At 40.3% G+C, this 22489-nt stretch overlaps 1 protein-coding gene across 1 annotated transcript; it reads right to left on the bottom strand.

Moving 5' to 3' along the window:
* Nucleotides 1-6406: 6406 nt before the first annotated feature.
* LOC132989709 (amphoterin-induced protein 3-like) lies at nucleotides 6407-9717 on the bottom strand. The gene is made up of 2 exons (XM_061057485.1): nucleotides 9288-9717; nucleotides 6407-8648 (listed from the first exon to the last, which is right to left on the bottom strand). The coding sequence occupies exons 1-2, from the start codon at nucleotides 9321-9323 to the stop codon at nucleotides 7224-7226; spliced, it is 1461 nt and encodes a 486-aa protein (XP_060913468.1). The 5' UTR covers nucleotides 9324-9717; the 3' UTR covers nucleotides 6407-7223.
* Nucleotides 9718-22489: the final 12772 nt, after the last annotated feature.

The raw sequence follows: 22489 nt of genomic DNA, 5'->3' as shown, positions 1-22489 counted from the left end.
GCTGTCTTACTGTCATTTTACTCAAACTTTAAATTTGATTCAGCCTCCTACATGCTTCCGATGCAGTTTGAAGATAGATATCTTAACATTGTAAAAGCCAAATAGAATGCGTAATACCAAGAACATAACGTACCCTTCAAATCAAAGGTGAGATTAAAAATAATTGGGTCAGACAGATATGCATGAAAAAAATCAAGTTGTGTTAATGCTCATCAAAACTTATTTTGTATGTAAGACCCAGTCTTATAGAATACTAAGGAAAAATGTCTGACTGAGGTACAGGGCGCTGAAGTAGAAATCAATGGCATCATCACATCAAGCTGTGTGTGTTTGGAGAGCTATTCGGAGGAAATGCAGCACTAAAAACCCTTTAGAGACTGCATGCTGAGTGCCTTTTGCCCCTCGACTCAACCGCCACTCAAGGATCATTATGAGTGTTGATGTCCTCTCAGTATGGGTTTCATTGTATTGTTTTATTAACTCGGTTAAGCACCTTGTCGCGAGAAACACTAGAGGGCGCCCTTTCCATTTAATTTGGAAAATAGGTTAACATTTATCTCCAGAGCCTCATTCCAGTTGTGTAATACACATGCCGCCATGGTAACTTCGGAAAATCTGAGAACATTTTTTTCCCCATTAAATCAATTGAAGATAAGACCCATAACAGAAACCATGAGCAAGATGAGCTATATTTTGAAGCACCCACACTACACAGATATGACACCTCAAATATCCGTCCCAAATACAGTTTTGGGAGAGCCTATTTAATAGCATAATAATGATTTATTCAATTACTGTACATAACTAAACTCAATAGATTTGTCCAAGGAAATAAACTCTACTACAATCAAAGTTTTCAGAAAAAATACATATACTAGGAAATTAAACCAGTTATATTAAATGTATTCTGTATTTGCTTAGAAATCAATGTTTGTTTTGTTTATTTTGGTAATTTCAGATCAAATATAAATATTTTTAAAGTTAAAAAAAAATATCAATGACATTGATCTTGATTTTCTTGATCACTCTGTGTAAAAAATGAAATTAAAATATTGCTGTTGCTTTAAATAATTATGTTTTTCCCCCCCTCGCCACTAGGGGCAGCGGAAACAAACAAGCCGTGAACCGCGACGGTTGACGGTTGTCATGGGCAACGCGATAAGGCTAGCCTGTTAGCATACTGTTTGTTACTGTGACAAATGCAGCAGAAAATGAGAGTAAATTTCTGGACACCAGATGAATGTAAGTCTAATATTCACTCTCCATTTAACTCTGTCTTCTTCTCTGGTGCTCATGAGTAGTGCAATAAGGTTTGTCAGAATCTTGTTTTGTTCACGATGTTTATGAGAATAGTATTAAAACTTAACATTCAAGTTGTGCCCCATTAGAAAAAAAAAAAAAAACAATGATTAGTTGCAGAAAGTAGCCAAGAACATTTTATCATATAGCCTAAGGTACTTTCCTCCCACGAATCCAAGTTAGTAACGGCCTGTTGTTCCTCTGCCCCGCCAATTTTGTCAAATGACTTTGCTGGTGGAGGAACAACCGATCTTAAAACATCAATAAACTGCATCCAAGAGATACATCAGCAACAATTGTGGGTGTTTTTACTGTATACTCCTAGTTTGCTTCAGTTGGGATGAAGCTGAAAATCTGCAAAGTTTTCATTTGAGGCAACATCAAAATGATAGCAATTCACCCTCAGGGGAACATGAATGTGACAGCCAAATCTCAAAGCTATTTATTAAAGCCATTGAGAGATTCAATAAAAACCATATGTAAGGATAGTAAAGAAATACACAATATTATCAGAATTCTTTCCCTGGTGGGGATGAGTGCCCTGTCCAAATTTTGTGCCAATCCATCCAATAGTTGTCAAGATATTTTTACTGAAAGCCATAAATGTGGACCCGCTGGATTGTCGAAGTCAGTAAGTGTCGTCCACTGACAATCCATCCAATAGCTGTTAAGATATTTCAGTCGAGAAAAAGTGCTGGACCCTCCGATATTGCCTCCCTAGAGCCATGTGGCTGTTACGGCAAAATAGAAATTGAACAATAAAGTACATTATTGAGCATCACAGACACTATAACACAGTGAAGATAGGGTACCTTTAATGTCTCGGACAGTAAAAGTCTTTTTCTAATGGAAATAATAAAGCAATAACTCATCAACCTTCATTGTGGTCTTATTAGTGGAAAAGTGTGACAGATAATAACAAGGGAAGCACCTCGTGATACAATAAAACTGGTGGGAGAAACGACACGAGGAAGACTTAAAAGATGTTGTAGGAGAGTGTTCACGATCACAGTATAAAACTTAAAATGCTTTGAGTCATTGTGCTTGTCAGATCTTATAATATGCTGCTAAATTCTACTCACTGCAGCACATAACAACCCCAGAGACCCAGTGAGCCAGGAACCAGCCTGCTGCAACATGCTGCATGGGTTATATCAGGAATGATGTTACAATGCATATAGGCTCTTTGTTTGTTTGCAATGAAATGTGATAGATCTTTACTTTTGATTAATGAGATGTTCATGTGCAACACACCCCACAGTAACTGGACCAGGACCAGAAACCTGTTGGGCATCCAGCTGCTTGAAAACACAGACGATGGCCTGCGTACACATACAGTGCAGAGGTATGATGAACAGCCTGTTGTCTGGTGTGCAGCAGTCCACATTTATTTTACTCTTTTTTTGGGGGGGGAAGCGGCCAGCTTACCTCCTAAAAAAGACCTGCAGTATGTATAGTTGGTTTGTGGACTGTTCTGAAATGAATACTATGTGGGTATCTTGAGCACATATTTCAGGTAATATGTCCAATTAGAATGAAACAAGAGTTCTAGTGGGCTTCGTGACATGGGGCCTCCACTCAGCTCGTGCAGGTGGGCGTCTGAAAGGTGCGTATGTATCTGCAACAGCTGGATGCCTCCGCTCCTGCCTGATGACTGTTTTGACAGTTCAGTAATAGCCCCTGTTGACAGTCGAGGCAGGCCTCCACTGGTGGAAGCAATTCAACTTGAGCTATTCAGAGTAAAACTCCTCATTTCAGAGTAATTAGATTCTTGAATAAGATGATTTTGAATCCCTCTGTGATCAACGAAACCAGGGGAAACAATTAATCGGGAAAGGGAGGCGCATGCTTTAATTGGAGCTTGATGAGTGTTGTGCTTTGGAGAAGGGTATCTTTCACAGCATCAAGGAGTCCTTCTTTTGCATCTATGTAATTTGTTAGGGCGGTTCAGGATAATTTGCTCATACGCTGAGCCATACATAGTTGCACCTTGCAGGGTGGCACTAAAAAAAGAACTTGGATAAAAGCGTCTGCTAAGTGAATTGTAACTAAAAAACAGATTATAATTATTTTAAAGTGTTATATTCGGATTTTGTGATAGAATTTGATCATGCTGCAGGTTTATGCATATTCTTAACAGGTTTCCTTAATATTTTACAATACCAGTTTTTCCTTTCTGATACCAATTCATATACCTAGATTTGAGTTTCTCAGAGTTTAACCAATACCCTCCCATACCAGTGCAATTAAAATAGTTTATAAAAACATAGATTGCTGACTTTATGTTTGCTTTGACTAACATTACAACCTTAACTTGAACCACATTGTTGTTATTTGTTATTGTCACATCATATTTAACCTGAAACCAGTCATTTAAAACATAACTGGTTATGGTTTCAGAAGTATTAGTTCTTATACTGAGTATCAGATCAACTCTGTAAGTTTCAAATATGTGTGGTAAATTTGATTTGTAGCTAAAGGATCATTTATGGTGTTCTATTTATACCAGTATTTCAAAATGCTCTGCAGAGTCCTCACATTATCTGTAAAGTACTTTCTGTCACAAGGTTAAAATAGAATGCTGGATACCAAATGGCATCAGGATACAAACTTCCCTCACTCTCAGTTTGACACGCTGCCTACACCCAGGTTGATTCCCTAAATCAGCAGAGTGCTTACATAACCAGGGTCACCTGTGGACCCTCCGGGAAATAGAAAGCCCTTAATGAAATGCTCACATCATGTCCTCGATGTTTCAACTCGTCTGCTAATCATATCAGAAACTATAAATCCCAACCTAGCTGTGTGTTGTGTCAGAGAGCTGAACCAGATTAGAGGGACTTAAAAACAGTGAAATTGAGAAAGCACCTGTTTTATATCCTTGTAGTAATCTCCTAAAACCTAAACCCCAACCCATCACACCATGTAATGTCTGTAGTACAGTCTCTGAAAAACAACAAGTCCTGACCGACTCTAATACAAGATGTTACATCACATCTATGTTATGTAATCTTTGTTCAGGAATTTGAATGTTGCTCAGCAATGTGAAAACATTCAAAACTTTGCTTAATATCACGAGGCAGTAGTAGCGTGATTAAACAGAGTGCTGCATCACTATGCAGCGCTCTCTCAGTCTAACGGATTTTTGCCTAATCCCTGAGAGTTTAATGGTGATGAAACTCAAAGAGCTAGTCTGTCCTGGTTACATGCACAGCTGTCCACTCGGTTTTAGATTTCCACCTTTTTTGTCTCTGAATAAACATTAAAGTTGCACAACAATAACAGTCCCTTCAGCTTGGAAGACGTCATGTTTTAATGAATCATTTAAAAATGATCAAACAGCCTTCCTCTAGCTCTTCTATGTTGGATGCCGTGGTACTAACAACTTGTCTTTGACATATGAAGGATTACATCAAATCCAATGAAATCTCACTGCAATCCTTAGCCCCTCTCAATGCTTGCATTAAGATTAAACAGCAACTCAAAACATTACAGATTCATGGACTTAAGATATTGATTGATTTCTTTTGAGGCTTCTGTTTGTCTTATCAGGTTTTAAATAGCCCTCCATCCCCGACCACCCATGTGATCTCTTTGGTCTTTCATGTCATCGACTTCATGTCCTCATCCCACACACTCATGTTCTTCAACATTGACTTTCATCTCTGCTGTTTTCACTGTGTAATTCTGTTATTCAAAGCATGTTACACTCAATTAAAATAAGGAAAAAACTAAGCTAAACAAAGTAACGCTCCCCTCGGGGGTTGCATCAGAGCTGCTTTAAGTATTTGTCGCTTCAGTTCAAATTTTGTGGTTTTGTTTGTTCCACATTGTTCAAAGTGCTCTGCTGTGTTTGATCAAAGCGATGTTGTCTTTGAAGAGCTGTGCAATTGCAGTTTGTTTTTGGTTTGTTGACTCTCCTGATTTCTGTACTTCACTATTTGCCAGATAAGCGGCACGCAGATGGAGAATCATTGTATTTCCACTGCTAGATTAATGCAACAGGTTTATGTCAGATATGTATGTGAATGATGGATTGCTGCAGGATACACTTCTGTTTTCTGCTAGATAAGAAGTTGAAACTATTGTTTGAAGTTGCGGCTCCAGGTTGAAAAATAATATGCTTTACGCCTCTTCAAAAACAAAACTATATCATAAGAGCAGGCATTTAATCTTAAAGGAGTTTTGTAGAAAAATAAAAGGATCAGAAGATTTTTATGAGTTGGAGTTGATGATTTAGATTAGTCTACTAAATGGTTAAGTGTTGTCAATCTCACTAGTTGGCACCAGAATTAGTGCCTGTGTCCACTAAGGCCGTTTTTTTTTTTTTTGTTTTTTTTGCATTGGCAGCACTCATTTTCAGTTTAAAATCGATGCAGTTTGGGGATTTCAGCGTTCAGCGACCTGAGCGCAACAATGCCCTTGGCGTCAGCAGGTCTTTGTCGCTGCACTCTCAGTGCTTTAAATTGAAAACAAGCTTTTGTAACAGTGCTGAACCCGTCAATGTCACTTCTCCCTCACCTACCAATCAAAGTCATGAAGGGGCGGGACTTCTGATATCAGCTTTGTAAACAATCGCTGAAAAGAAACTAATCTGACCTTGAGGGTGCAATTTCTAGGTCTAGAGCAGCTGCTCGTAATGCCAGGACAGGATTCATTTACCTTTTTTTTTTTGGCGATATTTCCTTGATTACAGGAAAATATTTAGCATAGGGAGCAATTAAATCGACACAACTGTCACTACCAAGGGAAGCAGGAGTTACATTTAGTAACCCGACAATGAGCGCTGGTGAGAAGTGCTGTGAAACTGAGGTTATGGGCACTGCTAGCGCAAAAAGTCAGCCATGAATGTATCTCCTGTTAACCAGCCTGCTATCCCTGTTCACTCGACCAGCAGTGATTTACCACATCCAGCACAGGGATGTGGACGTTAGCTGCAAGGAGGGCTAAAGGCGGGTGGTGCTAATTTAAAGCTCCTTTGACGAGTTTTGAGATGCTAATGAAGCAGACTTGAATTAAAACTGATGACTCATAAGGACCTACAAACAGAAAAAGACCAACACCAACTTTATGGGAAAATGATCCAAATGCATGTTGTGAATCGCCACACATTTAGAATAGCCTTCAAATGACTTAAGGAAGAATGTGATGAACTCTTTCAAACAGCAATTAAATAGGCTTCACGTAAATTGTGCTTAATCTTGACTGTTTTCTATTTGTTTTCTTATTTTTAGATAAGTCAATTAGTCAGAAATTCAATTTTGGTTAAATCCACAGGGGTATAGTCACAAGGAACATTCACAGTGGTTGGAGTGAGTTTTAGGTACTTTATGCTTAGTATTATACGAAATATAATGGATGTACAGTTTATTTAAAGTTAGCTTAATGACATGCAAGGTTCTCTAACGGACAAAATGTGGAGATACACACATTGAACTTACTCTTTTCAGTCAAGGGGAGCCATAAACTCACAGTGTTGTCCTGGAGCTTTCTGTCCTTGTAAAACACTTGCTGTGAAATATGAGCTATATTCATTTACTGATCCCTCGAGAAATATCCCCCTCCCCCATCAGTTCTGCACCTGAGTACACGGATACCTTTTTAAGGGCTGTTAATGGCTCTTCTGTGATTTTGCAAAATCACAGAGGAGGATAAAATAAAGTTAAAACTTTCATTTTTACTTTTGGGTCAGATGACAGCGAAAAGCAAGTCTGGAAGAGGAGGTATCACTTTACTTTGTTTTTGTTCCTGATCCTGAGGCGTTTAATCTTCATCTTGCAGAGAGAAGAGATACATGATGTTCTTTTTTCATTTACAGCATTTACACTCACTTCTGATTGTGTCTGATGCTATTCCCTGAGTAAGGATTTTTGCTTTCTCCAGAGGTCATCGGTTTCTGACACACAAAAAAAACTTTTGCAACATCAACTTTCAAGTGTCCACTGTGTTCCTTCCTCACTTAACATCGGCTCCATAAATGCTACGTGCTTGTTAGTTTGAATTTTGGACTGGTCTCTTGCAGAGGGGCTGAAGACAGAAGTCAGGGTGCTGGGATCGTAAGTTGCGACGGGGATAACTGGAGGTTTTGGCTGTTTGCAGCAGCTACAGCGACAAGGAGTCAGGTAGAGGTAGACAAGGATGGAGATCATGGTCACCACACAGCCTAGCAACGTTGTGTAACCAGTGTTAAAGGACTCAGCTGCAGGCAGAAGCACTGTCACATTCACCTCCCGGGTTGCATTCAGTGCCTGTTTAATATCCACGGCGGTGCACACGTACAAGCCTGAGTCATTGACCTTGGCTGCTTGAATCTCCAAGGTACCATTAGGAAATAGGCTAATTAGTGTGTCATTAATGCTGTCCTCGGTGATGTACCCCTTGCTGGGGGAGAGCCATGTAAATGAGAGATCTGTGCTGCTCAGGGATGTTTGGCAGTCTAGACGCACTCTTCCTCCCTCTGAAACCAAGACGTTGGAGAGTAGCACGGTCAACGGCTGCGAGACAGCTTTTTCCATTGAGCAATTTTGGAAGAAGCGTGTATATCGGAGGAATCGAATGGACCCTCGTTGGTCCCCATGCATGGTGCAAGTGTGCTCATCCGTAAAGTCCTTCAGAGACTCATACCCTCTCAGATCCCAATGCCAGAAGACACTGTACATTGAGCAGTCGCAGATCAGCGAGTTGTTATGGAGGTATAGCCCGCGCTGCACCAACCTGGGCAAAGCTTTTACGTCCTCCCACGGCAGGCGCGACATCCGGTTGGACGAGAGGTCTAGCATGGTAAGGAAAGGATGACTGTGGTCTTGGATGGAGAAGAACGGGAAGTGTGTGATCTGGTTGAGGCTGAAGTAGGCCTTCTTTAAGCTGCTCAGACCAATCAGTGTGCTGGACTCCACCTGTGCAATCTTGTTATTGTAAAGAAGGAGCTCCTCCAGCCTCCACAGACCCTGAAAGTAGTGTTGCTCCACCACCTGCAGCTTGTTCGAAGACAAGTCAAGGTGCCTCAGGCCAGAAGCATTGTGAAACACCCCGATGCCCATGGAGCTGAGCTGGTTGTGGGCCATCCGGAGGTTTTCCAGCCTGGGCATCCGTTTAAAGCTGCCCGGACCCAACCAGGACAAATGGTTGTGGCTGAGGTCAAGGGTCGTTGAGAAGGAGGGCACTGACAGAGGTAGCTTGGAGAGACCACTGGAGCTACAGATAACTGCATCAGATACACAGAGGCAAATAGATGGGCAGGTCTCCTCCGAGCCAGGGAGGAGCAGCAACAGGAGAAGGCCTGGATACAGTCCAGGGGTCATGTTTCTGGAAGTCGGATCCTTCAAGGTTTCTAATCCCTTAGGCACTCCCTGGTCAGATAAGAATCAAATGAGAAACAGCGTGATATATTAAAACCGTACTCTTTCCACCCACCAGCTGCTTTGAGCAGTTCAACAGACAAGTAATGTGACTCCAAGGTTAATGCCGTATAGGAACTCCCAGTATCCATGGCATGTAATGAAAAATGGTTCAAACGGAAAGGCGACAAATCTCTTTAGCCCCAGTAAAATGCTTTCATCTTTTCAATGACCTCAGACTATTTGGAGATGTTTCCTCTGTACACAGAAATAATACACATTTCTTGTGTATTATTTTTAACTTCTAATGATATACTTCTTTATCGTTTACATTTTAATGTTAATAAATTAAAAGTGGAAAAAATAGGAAATAATGTCCCCACACCAAAAAGCCCATATTGGGATCGACCTATTTGGATTTCTTTTGTCAAACAGTCCAAAACTGAAAGATATTCACTTCCCTATTAGAGTAGATAAATAAAGGTCTTTTTTCCTAGAAATTGGTTCTAATGTGTTATTTTCATTACGGAAGGTTGCTGTCAATCAATTAATCCATTAACTATTGAAGCTCCAATCATTGCCCACCAAGAAGTCTTTTAACAATTTTAGAGTTGTGTTTAAAAATCATACTCACAAAACGAGATACTTTACCTTCAAAAAGTAGGTTCTTCTGCTGTAGTTTATCATCACCAAACATCAGTTATAATCGAATTCCTGCTGCTGACTTGTAGGTCTGTATGAATTTGAAGACAAAAAGGGGAAAAGTTCACACCACTTCCAGACAAGTGACCGATTTAGCTCACTTAGTTAATCCCATTCTCCCCTCCAAAAAGAGGGGGGAAAAAAATGACTTCTCCAAAGTGCTTAGCGGCAACATGAGGCTCTAACTTTCCTGAGCTTTTTCCTTTTCGTAGTTGTACCCCCATCAGTGAAAACCCACAACATTGCCGTCTAATCCTTATCTCCTCCTCAGATCCTCCTCCCCAGGCGCTCAAGGAACAATGCTTTAGCCTTTTCTCTCCAGCCAAGTTTAAGGTCCCCCTACTGGCTTTTTCCTCGCCCCAAATGAGTGTGCTGCTCAACAAACATCCTGCAGTGCTTTTGCAGTGTATAGCAAACAGCACAGAGCTTACTTAATCTCCCACAATCCCCTCCTCCTCCTCTGTGTCATTTAGACACCAGCCTCGTGTCTCCCTCTCTCATCATTAAGTAATGATGCTGGTGGCTGCCCTTTCTGCTCTCTAGCTTACTTCCTGCCTCTCTTAGCAATATCGGTTTTCACACAGTATTCGATTGATATCCTATTCCATAAAGAATTTAATGTTTTTACTTACAATTTACAGATTAGAAGAACCACAGGAGCTTTTCTCGTAAATATGAAATGTGTTATCAAGTTACCCTTTCATCAATAATCTGACTGAAACTTTATACTTTACTTTTTACTTTTTATTTCTGGATCCTGCTTGACTTATCTTTGTAAAAAAAAAAAACTTGTTCTAGTCAATAACAATTGGCAAATTCATTCTTGGTCTCTTTGTCTCTTAAAGTCTTTCTGACATTGTAGGTCTCATCTTAACTGTGAAGCGTCCTTACTTTTTTTTTCTGTACATTTGAGTGATGTTTCCTGCTTCATGCCCTGCACTCACACACACAAGACCTTTCTTTCTATGTGCCTTAATCGGCGCATCCCCTCCTTTGCTTGCCGAGCCCACGACATCCCTCCTTCCTTTACCCTCAGCTTTGGGTTTGACTGGATATATGCTGTCCATGCTGCTTGGTCATGGTGGTCGCGACAGCTCTGATTTCTGTCACAGTGAATTAGCTTTGCCTCCCAGCAGCCACCTCCTCCTCACTGCCACCCCCCACCCCACCCCCCCACCCCCATCAACCCCCCTTTTATAAGTGCTTGGGGCTTTGACTGACTCCCACTCACTCACTCACTTTGCAGAGGCACATAGCTGATTCCCACGTGGATTCAAGCTCCCTGACTGGGGTTCACGTCTGAAATGGTGGGCTGATGGGGACAGAAGAGGAGCTCTTGGAAAGTGAAGGGAATGGTGTGGAGTAAAATTTGTCCGAGATCAGTTAAAGCATATTTCTTCTTGGTGTTAAATGATATAAAGCAGGGTAAGAAAACACATTTAAATGCATTTGTGCTAAAAAAGCCATCTCCATCTTTGGTATTGTGGCATCACACACAATCTTGTCCCAAGGCTAGTCATCAGCTTGGCTGGAACATGTAAGAAATATATACGCCCACACACTTACATCTGAGATATACTAGAAAAAGGATTTCAAACAGGCCATCCTTGTAGGTGTTATGTTTATGTGGGCTTATATCAGGGCTCAAATGGCCTCAGAGTAAGTTTTCCTGCAAATTGAACTTTGTCCCACTGTAAAGAGAACCTTTGTCCAAATAGCTTTTAAATATTCATGCTGCATTGATTGTTTGAAGGTATTATGTAACACCCCTATTTGTTCAATTGGCTGCTCCAATCATGTATGTTGTGTTTTTCCAAGTCCCTAATTGTAAACGGATCACATAAGTCCTATAAACCAACGTGTTCATCTGCATAAGCTGGTAATGATTCATGGTTCGGTGAGCTCAGAAGAAAATGAGCATGTGAGGCATTTAAATAACCGTGTGTGCGTGTGCCAGCGTGATGTCGGTAGCTGTGTTTGTTTTTAGCTACAGTGTAATTGTGCAGGGAACATGTTCTTTTTCTCAACTAGCCCCCTTTCTGCTGCAGTTGACACAACATGAACATTTCAGTGCTTTCATTATTTTCAGTATTGATCATTGTGTAAAGGATCCGTGTTTTCGAGTGCAATCATTAGTCATTGTCCACGGAGATCTATTCAACCAGTGCATGAACAGGTAAACAGAACGGAGAGAAAGTGGTGTTTCTATTCAGATGTATTCACTTAACTTGGAAACCAATTCTTTGTGACTTTTTCTGCAAATTGCCTCTCATCTTACCGTATTAATTGAGTAATTTCAGCAAAATTAGGTTCTCTGGAATGATTACCCTGTCTTCCTTCTTTTCCCACTCTGTCGATTGAAAATCTTTCTGTTAATCCATATGTGTTCCTGCATGTTCCTGTCCGTATCTGTTGTCAGACCGGACTTTGTGCTACTCAATCCTACTGCTCCGTACAATCCCTAATCTGATCAGTATCTTTCTATCAAGCTGCTTTGCAAATCCTGCCTTCCTCTCCCGCATATATTTGATTGGACTGAGTGTATGCAAATCAGCGCTGTCAAATCAGCCAGGTTCAGAGTGGACCTCAAAGCTTAAACCCTGACCCTGATGCATCCTGCCCTTAGCAGAAAGTGATTTTCCCTGCACCATCTGCTGCAGGAGAGAAGAAATAGAAAAAAAAGAAGCACACAACAGCACAGGGAAAAGTCTGCTCTTATCTTGCCCTTGAGAAGCAGTGAAGCTCACTAAGAGTCAATAACATAAAGCTTTACTTTCTCAGATGTAGGAAGAAAATGTTCTTTGAACATTAAAGCGCTAGAATGTAAAAAAAAAAATGCAGATATACTTTTCAAACTCTGCCTGCTTTTATTCTCATTTTAATGCTTAAAATTCATGGAAGGCTCAAGAAGTAGACTTGAAATTATGTTGAGAGTATCCAGATTGGTTTAATACCAAGTCGCTGGCTTATTTGTTCTTTTTAATAACATACTCTACTGTGAAAAGAAAGAAAATGAAACAAACAATGTCAAGCTCTATGTAAATTATTGAATAAACATCCGACAGGAGACACAAGAGCTAAAGTCATACACGGAAACATCCACCATTTCCAAAAGCAACTCTGAAAACCCTGCAGCATGGAGTGCTTCTGTCTGTCAATTATGAACCCTTGAACCTGAACATATACACACCCTTGTTCAGTATTTATTCAGCCTTTCAACAGCTTTTTGTTAGGACGCCTGACATCCAGACTCTCAAATATGCATGAGCCAGTGCCTGCATGGAGATTCGGAGGATTGGGTTTTATTTCTTTCCCTCCCTGGGTGAATTTGCTGTGGAGATGAGCTCTCTGTTGAAAAGGAGTTTCAGACTGTTTGCTCGTCACAAGGAGCAGAACAGCGGCTCCATACGCTCTGTATTCACAGGGTTTGCAGTGCATTATTTGAGAATGTCTTAATCTAAACCCCCCCCCCCCCCCCCCCCCCCCGAAAACTGGTGAGATGGTGTTTTTGTATGTTACATAATGTGAACCACACACACACACACACACACACACACACACACACACACACAGTATGCTCCAAAACAATCCGACTCTATCTTTTCCTGTAGGAGATTTCTGCATTCAATCCATCTGGTGGATATGTTGTGGTGTGAGCATGAAGAGACAGCACTCCATCTAGTGGTTACTCAGCTGGAATGATGAATTTTCTTTCACTATCTGCAGCTTTATCACCAATCCTTCTTAAAGAAATGTGGATAAATAGAAAAAAAAACTTACAGATATACACAATTTTAAAAGATTGCACAGAAAAAAAAACCTAAATGATTGTGTAATGATTGCACAATCTTAAAGGAACAGTGTACCTGAGGCTATAATGTTATTAGATCTCTGAAATTCATTTTTGCATAATTGTCTCTGATATAAATTTACAAGCTGATTGGGATATTCACATTTGCATAAATAACCCAACATGTTACTGCACCCCAGTGAACAGATTTATGCCACGAAGGTACTATTTCTAAAGCACTTCAAATCATACTGTTAGCATTTTCTCTTGTATCAGTTGTCATATATACAGTATACATATGCAATGAGGCAGGAGCTGCAGATTTACCCGCCTTACTCCAGTTTCTACTTCCAGTCTTTAAGCCAAGCCAAGCTAACCGCTCGCTGACTGTAGCTTTATATTAAACATACAAATATAACAGATATCAATTATTCAGCTTACTCTCAGCCAGATGTCGAATGTAATGTTTCCTTAAGTGTTAAACCATTCCTTTAAGATTTATTCCTTGATTATTTCGTTGAGTGCATTTATGATAAAAGGACTGTAATTTTTCCCCATTTCAAATCGCCTTGATTAACACTGCGTAAAGGGGGCTGAACTAATTTTAATTTCAAAAAATAAATTAATCTCCTGAGTGTGGTGAATTCTCAGCCAGAAGCTCATATGTGCCGATGTTTATGTGCTGCAGTTTGGCTACCTATGAGCACAGTAATCAGACATAACTCGTGATTATAATGCAAAGCCACGTCTTCAAACGTGTCGATACACAGGGAGCAGTGTGCAGGAGAGATGGCTCGGGGTATGAAAAGCCCCACGTCTCCTCAGCCTCTGTCATCTGCGCTGATTGTTAACGGATTTCAATTAGGACTCACAGGAGTTAATATGATTGCTTGCTGTTTACACTTTTTTTTGCTTTCATCCATGGAAGCCAATTATGCACGAGTAGCAGTAGATGAGTACTGGACGCTGCTAATGGCCCTGCTTCTCCCTTTGTGTTCACATTACTGAAGGATATGGGTTGTGAAATGAGATCACTACTGACTACTGTGCTATCAGTGATTGTGCTATAAAACATTATGGGCCAGAACGTAGTAAATTGTGTGACGTGACTGTGGGGTGGCAGCCTGTCTGCTCTTTTTTATCTTTCGTCGTCTCATCTCCTTTCTCTTCTTTTTACCACGTTTTTTGTCATGTCTTGTTTCTCTCCTCTGCCCTCATATCTTCTCTTCTACACTAAACTTCTTCCTCGCTCCTTTCCTTTGCTTCATGTCTTCTGTCCTCTTCATCCCTGTGCTCATCATCTCCTTTCATTTATCCTCTCAATTCTTATCTCCCACATCACTTTTTTTTTTACACATCTCCTCTCTGACTTTCATCCCCAGCCCCTGTGGTTATCAAGAGACAGAAGGGACGTGAAGCAAAGCCTCCCCCCTTCCAAACACTTATGCTTGATTGACATATCTAAAATCCACTATGTTCCAATCAATACGCATTAATGTACATAATATAGAGATTTGACATATATCAAAGCCAGAAAATGTATCATAATCTCATTGCTAGCAGACTCTTTTGCCCATTTATCACCAGATTGGATGTGTGCCTGTCCTTGTGCATGGCCGTTAATGCAGACATTTGAATCTACCTTGGCTGCACTATTCTGTGAAGAATGGGTTAAGTTTAGAATCAGCTCCAGAGAGAAGGAGTTTGTTTAAGTTTATGATCCGTACATGTGTTAAAAAAAGAAAAGGCAAGTAGAGCAACAGACAAAGATGAGACAGGAAAACAGCAGTGTGCAATACAGCGCAGGTTTGTCTGACTGCACTTCACAGTTGAAATAGTGTGATGGATCCTGCAGCCAGCTGTCTTCGACACCTGAGCCACGTTGCTGTTGCAGTGTGACTGCTCTCCCCCCCGACTCAGAAAGACACCCGGGGACATGGGGTGTGATGAGCAGTTAGCAGTTCCATCATGGATCTCCGGGGCCATCCATGGAAAATGAAACCATCTCTGAACAGGTAACTCAATTTAACTCGTGGCTGCTTTCTCTGAAGCTACAAGCACAAATACTTTCCCAGCTGATGAGATGAGGTAACAGAGCATGGCCGCAGTCACCCAATGCAACAGTAGAGGCTCGTTCCACTCAAATTGCCTCGACATGGTCAAGGGAGGCTTTTCCACCACTTTTTACAGACGGAGAAGCAGACACTGAAGAGTAGAAAGGTTCTGGGTTTTCTCTCCTTCCTTTTCAATCAATAGAATAGACTGGCTTTAATCATGGAGCTATTGAGTGCTGAAGCTAGCAAAATGGAGAGTTGCTCTTCTGGAACCATTCCCAACTCTTCAGGCACAGGAGGGAAAACACTTTATTTGGACATAATTTACAGCGTGCCAAAGCCTTTCAAATACATTTATTTAATGACATTTAATGCTCGACACATGAAAATTAGATACCTGTCTTAAAAAGATATTTTTAAAAAAGAGCATCTTATGTGAGCCAAACTTAAGAGTTCATTCCAAGTAGCAACACTGTGTTTCTATATAGTTATTTTAACACCTGTCACCACTGTAATCAGCTCAGATTCCCACTAGGTGATCTATGGCATGCTGATTTAAGAACCTTAATTTGCCTTTCTCTGCAAAAATTCACATTTTGTACTATGTAAGACAGATAAAAAAGAAGCAGGAAAGATGTTTCTTTATAGAACGCTAGACATGCAGGTACAGCAGAGGGTCAGAAAAGAGATGAAAAGCAGAGATTTGACTGATGAAATAAAGTGACACCAAAAAACTCAAAATTATATTTTTCATTATCGTATTTGACAGGCACTCCTGGTTTTTTTTTTGGACAGCAAAACAGTAAATATTGAACTGCCTATAAAAGGCACACTTCCCTCCAAGATATATTGAAATAGAAGTCTTGTATAACAAAATCTGTCAAATGAATGTAGGGCTACCTGAATAATTACCAGCAGCATTGCTCTCTGGTATCCAAAAACAGATGAGGTAAATTATTTCGAATGCATAAAAGCTCTGAAATGGATCCCCAGTTTAGACAATTAGCTCCACAGGGAAGGAGGTGTCACTCTCATACCTCGCATTGGAAATCACTCTTATTAGAACCATTTCATAATTGTTCTCCCGCTAAATTATCTAACGATCACATTGACCTTCCACAGTCCTGCTTAGTAGTCTATGAGTTGCATTTGAGAAAGTCAGTTTAATGAGCGCAATTTAATGGGTGGCTCAATAATGCTATCTTCTACTCCATTATTAATCACAATAAAAAAGTTAGCTCTGTTAATTATTGCTAATGTGTTACAATGGAAAAGCCAATGTGGCTTGAAAGCCTGCAGGTATTTAAGTGGAAGTGATGTATTGTTCAGGCTGCAGGAAGATCACCCAATAAAATGTCTGCTGTTAAAGGCAGCCGCTACAGCAGATAGATATGGCATAGGTCGTCGCACGCTGTCTTTCAGATAAGTCTATATGACTTCTTTGTATCACATTTCATCCAACCTGAATGTTCACTGTCGGCAAAATGGGTCCTTGCACCTTCTTTTTAGAGGCCAGCTCTGAACATATAGCAAGTGTTGGCATTATATGCGTACTTTGAAGTAGCAGGAGTTGTAACGAGAGAAAAAAGAAACCCTTTGTTTAATGAAATCCAGGTCCAAGCCTCTGTTGCATTGGTCTCTCTGCTAACGTGTCCTCGAGCAGGAATCCATACCAGCACCAGAGCTGCTGTAAGGAAAATGGAGCCATTGTATAAACACAACAAGCAGACAGGCTTCTGTTGATAACCTGCAGTGATTCTCATTGATTATTCACTAACGCAGACACTAATTCTACTTGAAAACAAAATGCAAAGGAAAAATGATGCTGTGCCGGCGGTTCTACAACAGAGCGAGGCAGCCGTATATCATCCCACTGTTTGTCAGCCGCATGCTGTGAAAGTGAAGCAGAAGATGAAAAAGGGGATGGGGGAGGGGGGGGGGGCGACAAAAAAAAACAGGATTGAGTGAGACTGATTGTAGCCTGCAGAGGGCGACCATTAAGCTCACCAAATATCATTATCAGATTTTCAATAAGGTTGCGGCCATCAGATAGTGAATGCAGACATTGTTGCTGCTGCTTCTCCAATCCGCTCCTGCAGCACCAGGTGCAACATGTTTTTTGCAATTCAATCTGGCTACAAGGCCACGAGGAGGCTTTCCTTATTGCTTAGATCCCAGAACAAATCAGAAGCCCAGTGAGCATCGGGGGCCGGGGCTGCCTGTGGAGAGGCTGCGGGCTCAGGGCTCGGATGTGCACTGTTGTTTGAGTGATTACACAATGATTACCACCCGCCGCGTACTGTTGTGCGATGTGTGCGCTGCCAAACAAGGGCACATGGAGGGATTTACTGTGTTCTGTGTTATCAAAATTTAAATTAGTTTGCTGATAAAGTCTATCCAAAATGAAACCATATTTCAATAGATTATTTTTCCCCCAACCCTCATCACAGGCCAACGCTAATGAGAGATAACAGACTGGAGATAAGGGAATTTAGGCTTGCAGGGTTTTCTTTTGCTTGATTGTTTACTAAGAGCGGAATAGCCGAAAGGTTATAGAAGACTCTGTAAGCCGGCGAATATTAACAGAGAAAGCGTTGGTTGGATTGGATAAAATAAGAGAGGTGGGGGTACTAAAGAATAAAAGTGGGAACCAATCTGTCAGTGCAGTCTGGCTGAAGTTGGCCCTTTCCTCTCTATTTGATTATTTCCTTATCTCTCTCTTACTGGCGGGCGGTGAGTAACAGTGACCCACTGGATTGCTTCCTAGACCATATTTCCTAGTCCGACTCTGGCATCACAATCCATTCCTAATGTCGGTGGATTTATTGTGAGGCCTTAAAATCACACAACGCAGAAGGAGAATGACTTAACAATAAAGAAAACAGGGATAAAATAAACTGCTGTGTTGAACATGGAGCTAACATGAAGCCGGGACAAGGATAAATCTGAAAGGGTTGAGATGTTTAATGTCGAATGTTCTGTCTTAAATCACTTTATCTGCTTCCATCCAACAGTAAAAAATTCCCGCACAAGACAAAATACTTGACACCTGGGGCATTCTACAGAGATACACTTTGACTCAGGCTTTAATCTCACTTATAGTAAGATTGCAGATAGAGGTCTACAATCCTCTATTGCAAAAAGCTTAAAATCTAACTATCTAGAGCAGGATTTATCTGACATGGATTCTGGGTAATTTAAGACTTCCTCATAGAAAAACATGGCGACATGGCTGACTGAGCAACTGTGTCACGCAACTGTCTCATCTCGATTTACTCCAGCAGAAAATGTTTGCCTTCTGGAAGAATTCAACAATTACAAAGACATTCTACAGGGAAAATTCAGCAAAGAATGTAACAATCTCCCCCCCCCAAAAAAAACATCCAGCAGCATAAAATCTTTCTACAGTGGAGGCCGGTGGCAGAGCACAGACACTGAGGTTTCGTAATGTGGTAATTCTCAGTGCCTCTGCTTACTCATCAGACTCCAGATAGTTCCCAAACAAAAACAACAAACAATGCTTTGACTTCTGTACATTTCCACACAGTTACTGCAGTTTTCAAAACTTCTCGTAACTCCTGAACCATTTTTTTACAAACCTCTAACAATGAAACATGTTGACCTCTCCATTTTTCCACCAGTAAGCAGGTATTGTCAATTGTTACCATGGGAACGCTGGTTGTCATTAATTATAAGTAAGAGAACATGTTGCATGCTTCATGAGGCCGGGTGCACAGTGGCTCATGTTCTTTGCATAAACCTGCAGCACATAACTTGTGTTTCCCCCTTCTGGCAGGGAGAATAATTACACAACTGTCGATGCATGCTAATGATTTTTCCTTTCGTAACATGGCCTCCCCAATGAGGAGAAGTTCTGACAGAGATTGTCGGTGTTTGTCACTGCTTTTTTGTTTATGTAATCCCTCCTTTGAATACAGAGCTTAATTTTTGGTCTTGGATCTTTCTTCTTAGGTTTTTATCCACCATGGGGTCAGTTATACTTATGTTGCTGAAGCCAAGTGGCGCCAGCAGGAGAGAATTTCATAGTACATACAAGAACCATACCAGCTGTTGGACACCTTCATCTTCCAAGTTCCCAAGCGCACATAAGCAATCACAATGACTGAGTAAGCAAGAGAGAAAGCCAGTACACTACTGCTACCTATACAACATTAAAATCAACCACAAGCTAAATATTTGAAGCAATGTACTGCAGTATTTTATACCATGACAGCTATCGCAGAGCAACAAAAAGTCAAAGTCGGTATTGAACTTAAATCTGGATGGCAAGATATTTGGTTTGACAGATTCAGATGCTTTTTTTTTTATCTCATCAGCAGTAATAAAGTCGATGTCACCTGGGGAGGCCGAAGTAGCACATACTGTGGATGTTTGCTGCTGTGTGGGAAAAGTATCTGAGTCTTTTGGGCTTGGGAGACAGTCACTGGTGGGGAGATCTGAGATATTGGATTGTTTGCTGGACTTAATCATGGACTAGCTGGCTGATGCCTTCTGTTGTACCACAAATGCTAGCATTACTAACAGTAGCAGAATCAGGGCTGGTATTACACTTGGCACACACTTCACTGCAAAGTTGCTTTTTATTTCCAAAAGCCTGAAAAATGTTTCAATTGTTTGTTTGCTTATTTCTATGCAACTAATATTCCAACACAAAATAAACAAAGCTAACTTCACAATTTAGCGCTAGAAATGTTTTGATATACCAACCCTTTACCATTACTAGTTACGTTACACCAATCATATGCCTTCAATGTGTTTGGGTCATGATATTAGTGAGTTGATGCAGCTATAGACTCCATCTCAAGAACAGTAAAAAGGACAGAAATAAAAAAATAACACAAAATCTGCAGTCATCACAGTTTAGTTTTTATAGAAGAAAATTATAACCCTGTAACATCCTAAATGATTACAGTGTGTACAGGGTAACAGCTGTATCTATGGTTGCATCCCCCCTTCAATTCTGACAAACCAGTCTTTTCTCCCTTGCATAAAATGCATCATTAGGGTTGCACTAGCTCAGGAATGTATATACCAAATGTATATTCTAATTTGCTGCGTCTTGTAAGATATTAAGGTGGCAGCGATATGCTTAATCAGCACTATAAAGACATTTTTCCCATAGGCTTGAATGTTACAGACTTTCATTTACATGTTAAATATATGTAAATGTTTCATTAAAGGATCAAAATCAGTCAGTCTTTATTTCAAAGTGTTGTACTTGCAGTAGAATAAATTAAGATAATTGTGAAGTTTGGCATAACACTCAGAAAGTTTTGATTATCTTTTTGCAACCAGCCAAAAATTATTGAAGTAATCGTGTTTAGGATTTCAATATCTCCCAGTTTGGCACCTCCTTCAACAGTTTGAATGTAGAGTCAGTAGCATTGTTAATTGCAGCTTGTAAACCCAACATTTAATCCGGGCCCCTCCTCCCGGGCTCATCGCCACCCAGAAGCGCACACTCTCTGCAGGATGTAATGTGTATGTTTACTGCTTGTACCTACACTGCAAGCTACCGTAAGATAGCACAGACTAACCCCCTGTGCTTTGCACCTGCCTGTCCAACTCCGCCTCTGCAGGTGAAAGCCAACCAATGGTTCACTTTCATTTTAGATCACTTCCATAATGTGGATTACAAAACCCTAACTAAATCTAACGTAGAGACAAATTATAATTCAAACAACCACTGTTTTAATCATCTCTATCATGTTGTTGTCATCATTAGTAGGCTCACATGTTTACCTGCCTCCCAGCGATCAGCAACTTCACCTTCCTGATGAACATAATCATCACATCCTCCCTGATAGGTCCAATATGGTCAAATAAAATAGGGAACAAAGCTTTTTAAAGCAATAAATAAAGGTACATTTAAAAAGTACTAGGTAAAAGTTTGAGACTGCTAGTTTATAATTCAGATTTTCCACATCCAAATAAGTTACTTTTCAGATACACATGGTAAATCCTAAATATAACAAATACATTATTATTAATTAAGGTAGAATCTTGGGCTGTTAGGGTAATCCATCTACTTCAGCTGTTTCTAATACACCTGTAGTTATAGCTAGCTTTGGCTTTAGACGCTGTAACACTAAAGAGGCAATGGAAGAGCAGGAGCTGGATCTGTAAGTGAAGAAGATGGAAAGAGGGTAGCTCAACTGACAGCTGCGAGGACAGCATATATGAAGGTATATATATAATGTATATATGCTGTATATATTTATCCTCCTCCTGGGATGAAGTGCTTCAGATGGTGGTTACTCATCTGCCAGGGATTTTTCTGGATGTAATGGACTTCTGGCAATTTACACCAGGACCGACTGTACCAAGCGGGTCAGCCTGCACGGTGCACCTGCCATAACTGCAGAGTCAACTAGAAACCGAATAAGGATTCCAAGCAGCTGTGTCTAGCGAATGAGAGTGACTGAATACCCTGACCCTTTCCAAAACTATGTTAGGTACAAAGAAGCCCCTTTTAGATTTGATTAAATATTCATCACTACCTCAAAAACATACAAACAAAGTCTGCACAGTGAGTAATGCTCCTGTGTGTACTCTATTTTAAATGTGTGCATGCTGCTATAAAATTCACTTCACTTCTTTAAAAAAAAGTGAACTTTTATTTTTCGAAAATGTCTTATCGATGTTTTGTTTTCAGGTTTTCTATTATACAGATTTATACAAACAATTTTACAAGTTTCTTTCTCAAAATATTGATAATAAACCGATTGAGCTCTGAAGCACACTGTCCCTTCGTCTCTTGCTCCTACTTGTATACTGTATATGGCTGATGTCATGTCTTAGAGAGAAAAAGAGAATAAGTATCAGCGCCTTTAACAGTGTTTTCACAAATACTTCCTGACATATAAGCATGCAGGATCAAGTTGAATGATGACCCTCACAGCCTGACCACTGAACCAGTAGGTGAAATCATTACGTGTCCATTCATCGGCAGAAATATAAAGTATAAGCTTTTGTCTCATATTGACAATTATGACATACATGAAATGAATTAACTGTGGCATTTAATGTATGGATAGAAAATATTGATATTGACAGGCAAACATGTTTACAGCACTGTTGATAAGTGTGTATTGATTTTAAAGTACACTACAGTACCATGCAATCTAGATATCTCCAATACTGCATTTATACATTTCTAACTTTTACCACAAACACATACATAACATACATACATTGTAGGTAAAAGATGTAAAGTGATGGAGGGACTGACGCGTGGTCCTCTCACTCCTTCCATGAGGAAATCATCCCTCTTGACATACAATTTT

The sequence above is a fragment of the Labrus mixtus genome, chromosome 15 (assembly GCF_963584025.1).
Source record: "Labrus mixtus chromosome 15, fLabMix1.1, whole genome shotgun sequence".
NCBI classification, from domain to species: domain Eukaryota; kingdom Metazoa; phylum Chordata; class Actinopteri; order Labriformes; family Labridae; genus Labrus; species Labrus mixtus.
The sequence above is the reverse complement of the archived record's forward strand: the minus strand, read 5'-3'. Positions and strand labels throughout refer to the sequence as shown.

Excerpts from the sequence above, each read along its gene's own strand:
- LOC132989709 (XM_061057485.1), bottom strand. The coding sequence starts at position 9,323 with ATGATAAACTACAGCAGAAGAACCTACTTTTTGAAG. Across the intron at positions 8,649-9,287 it reads GAAGAACCTACTTTTTGAAG|GGAGTGCCTAAGGGATTAGA; the intron begins GTAAAGTATCTC and ends TTATCTGACCAG.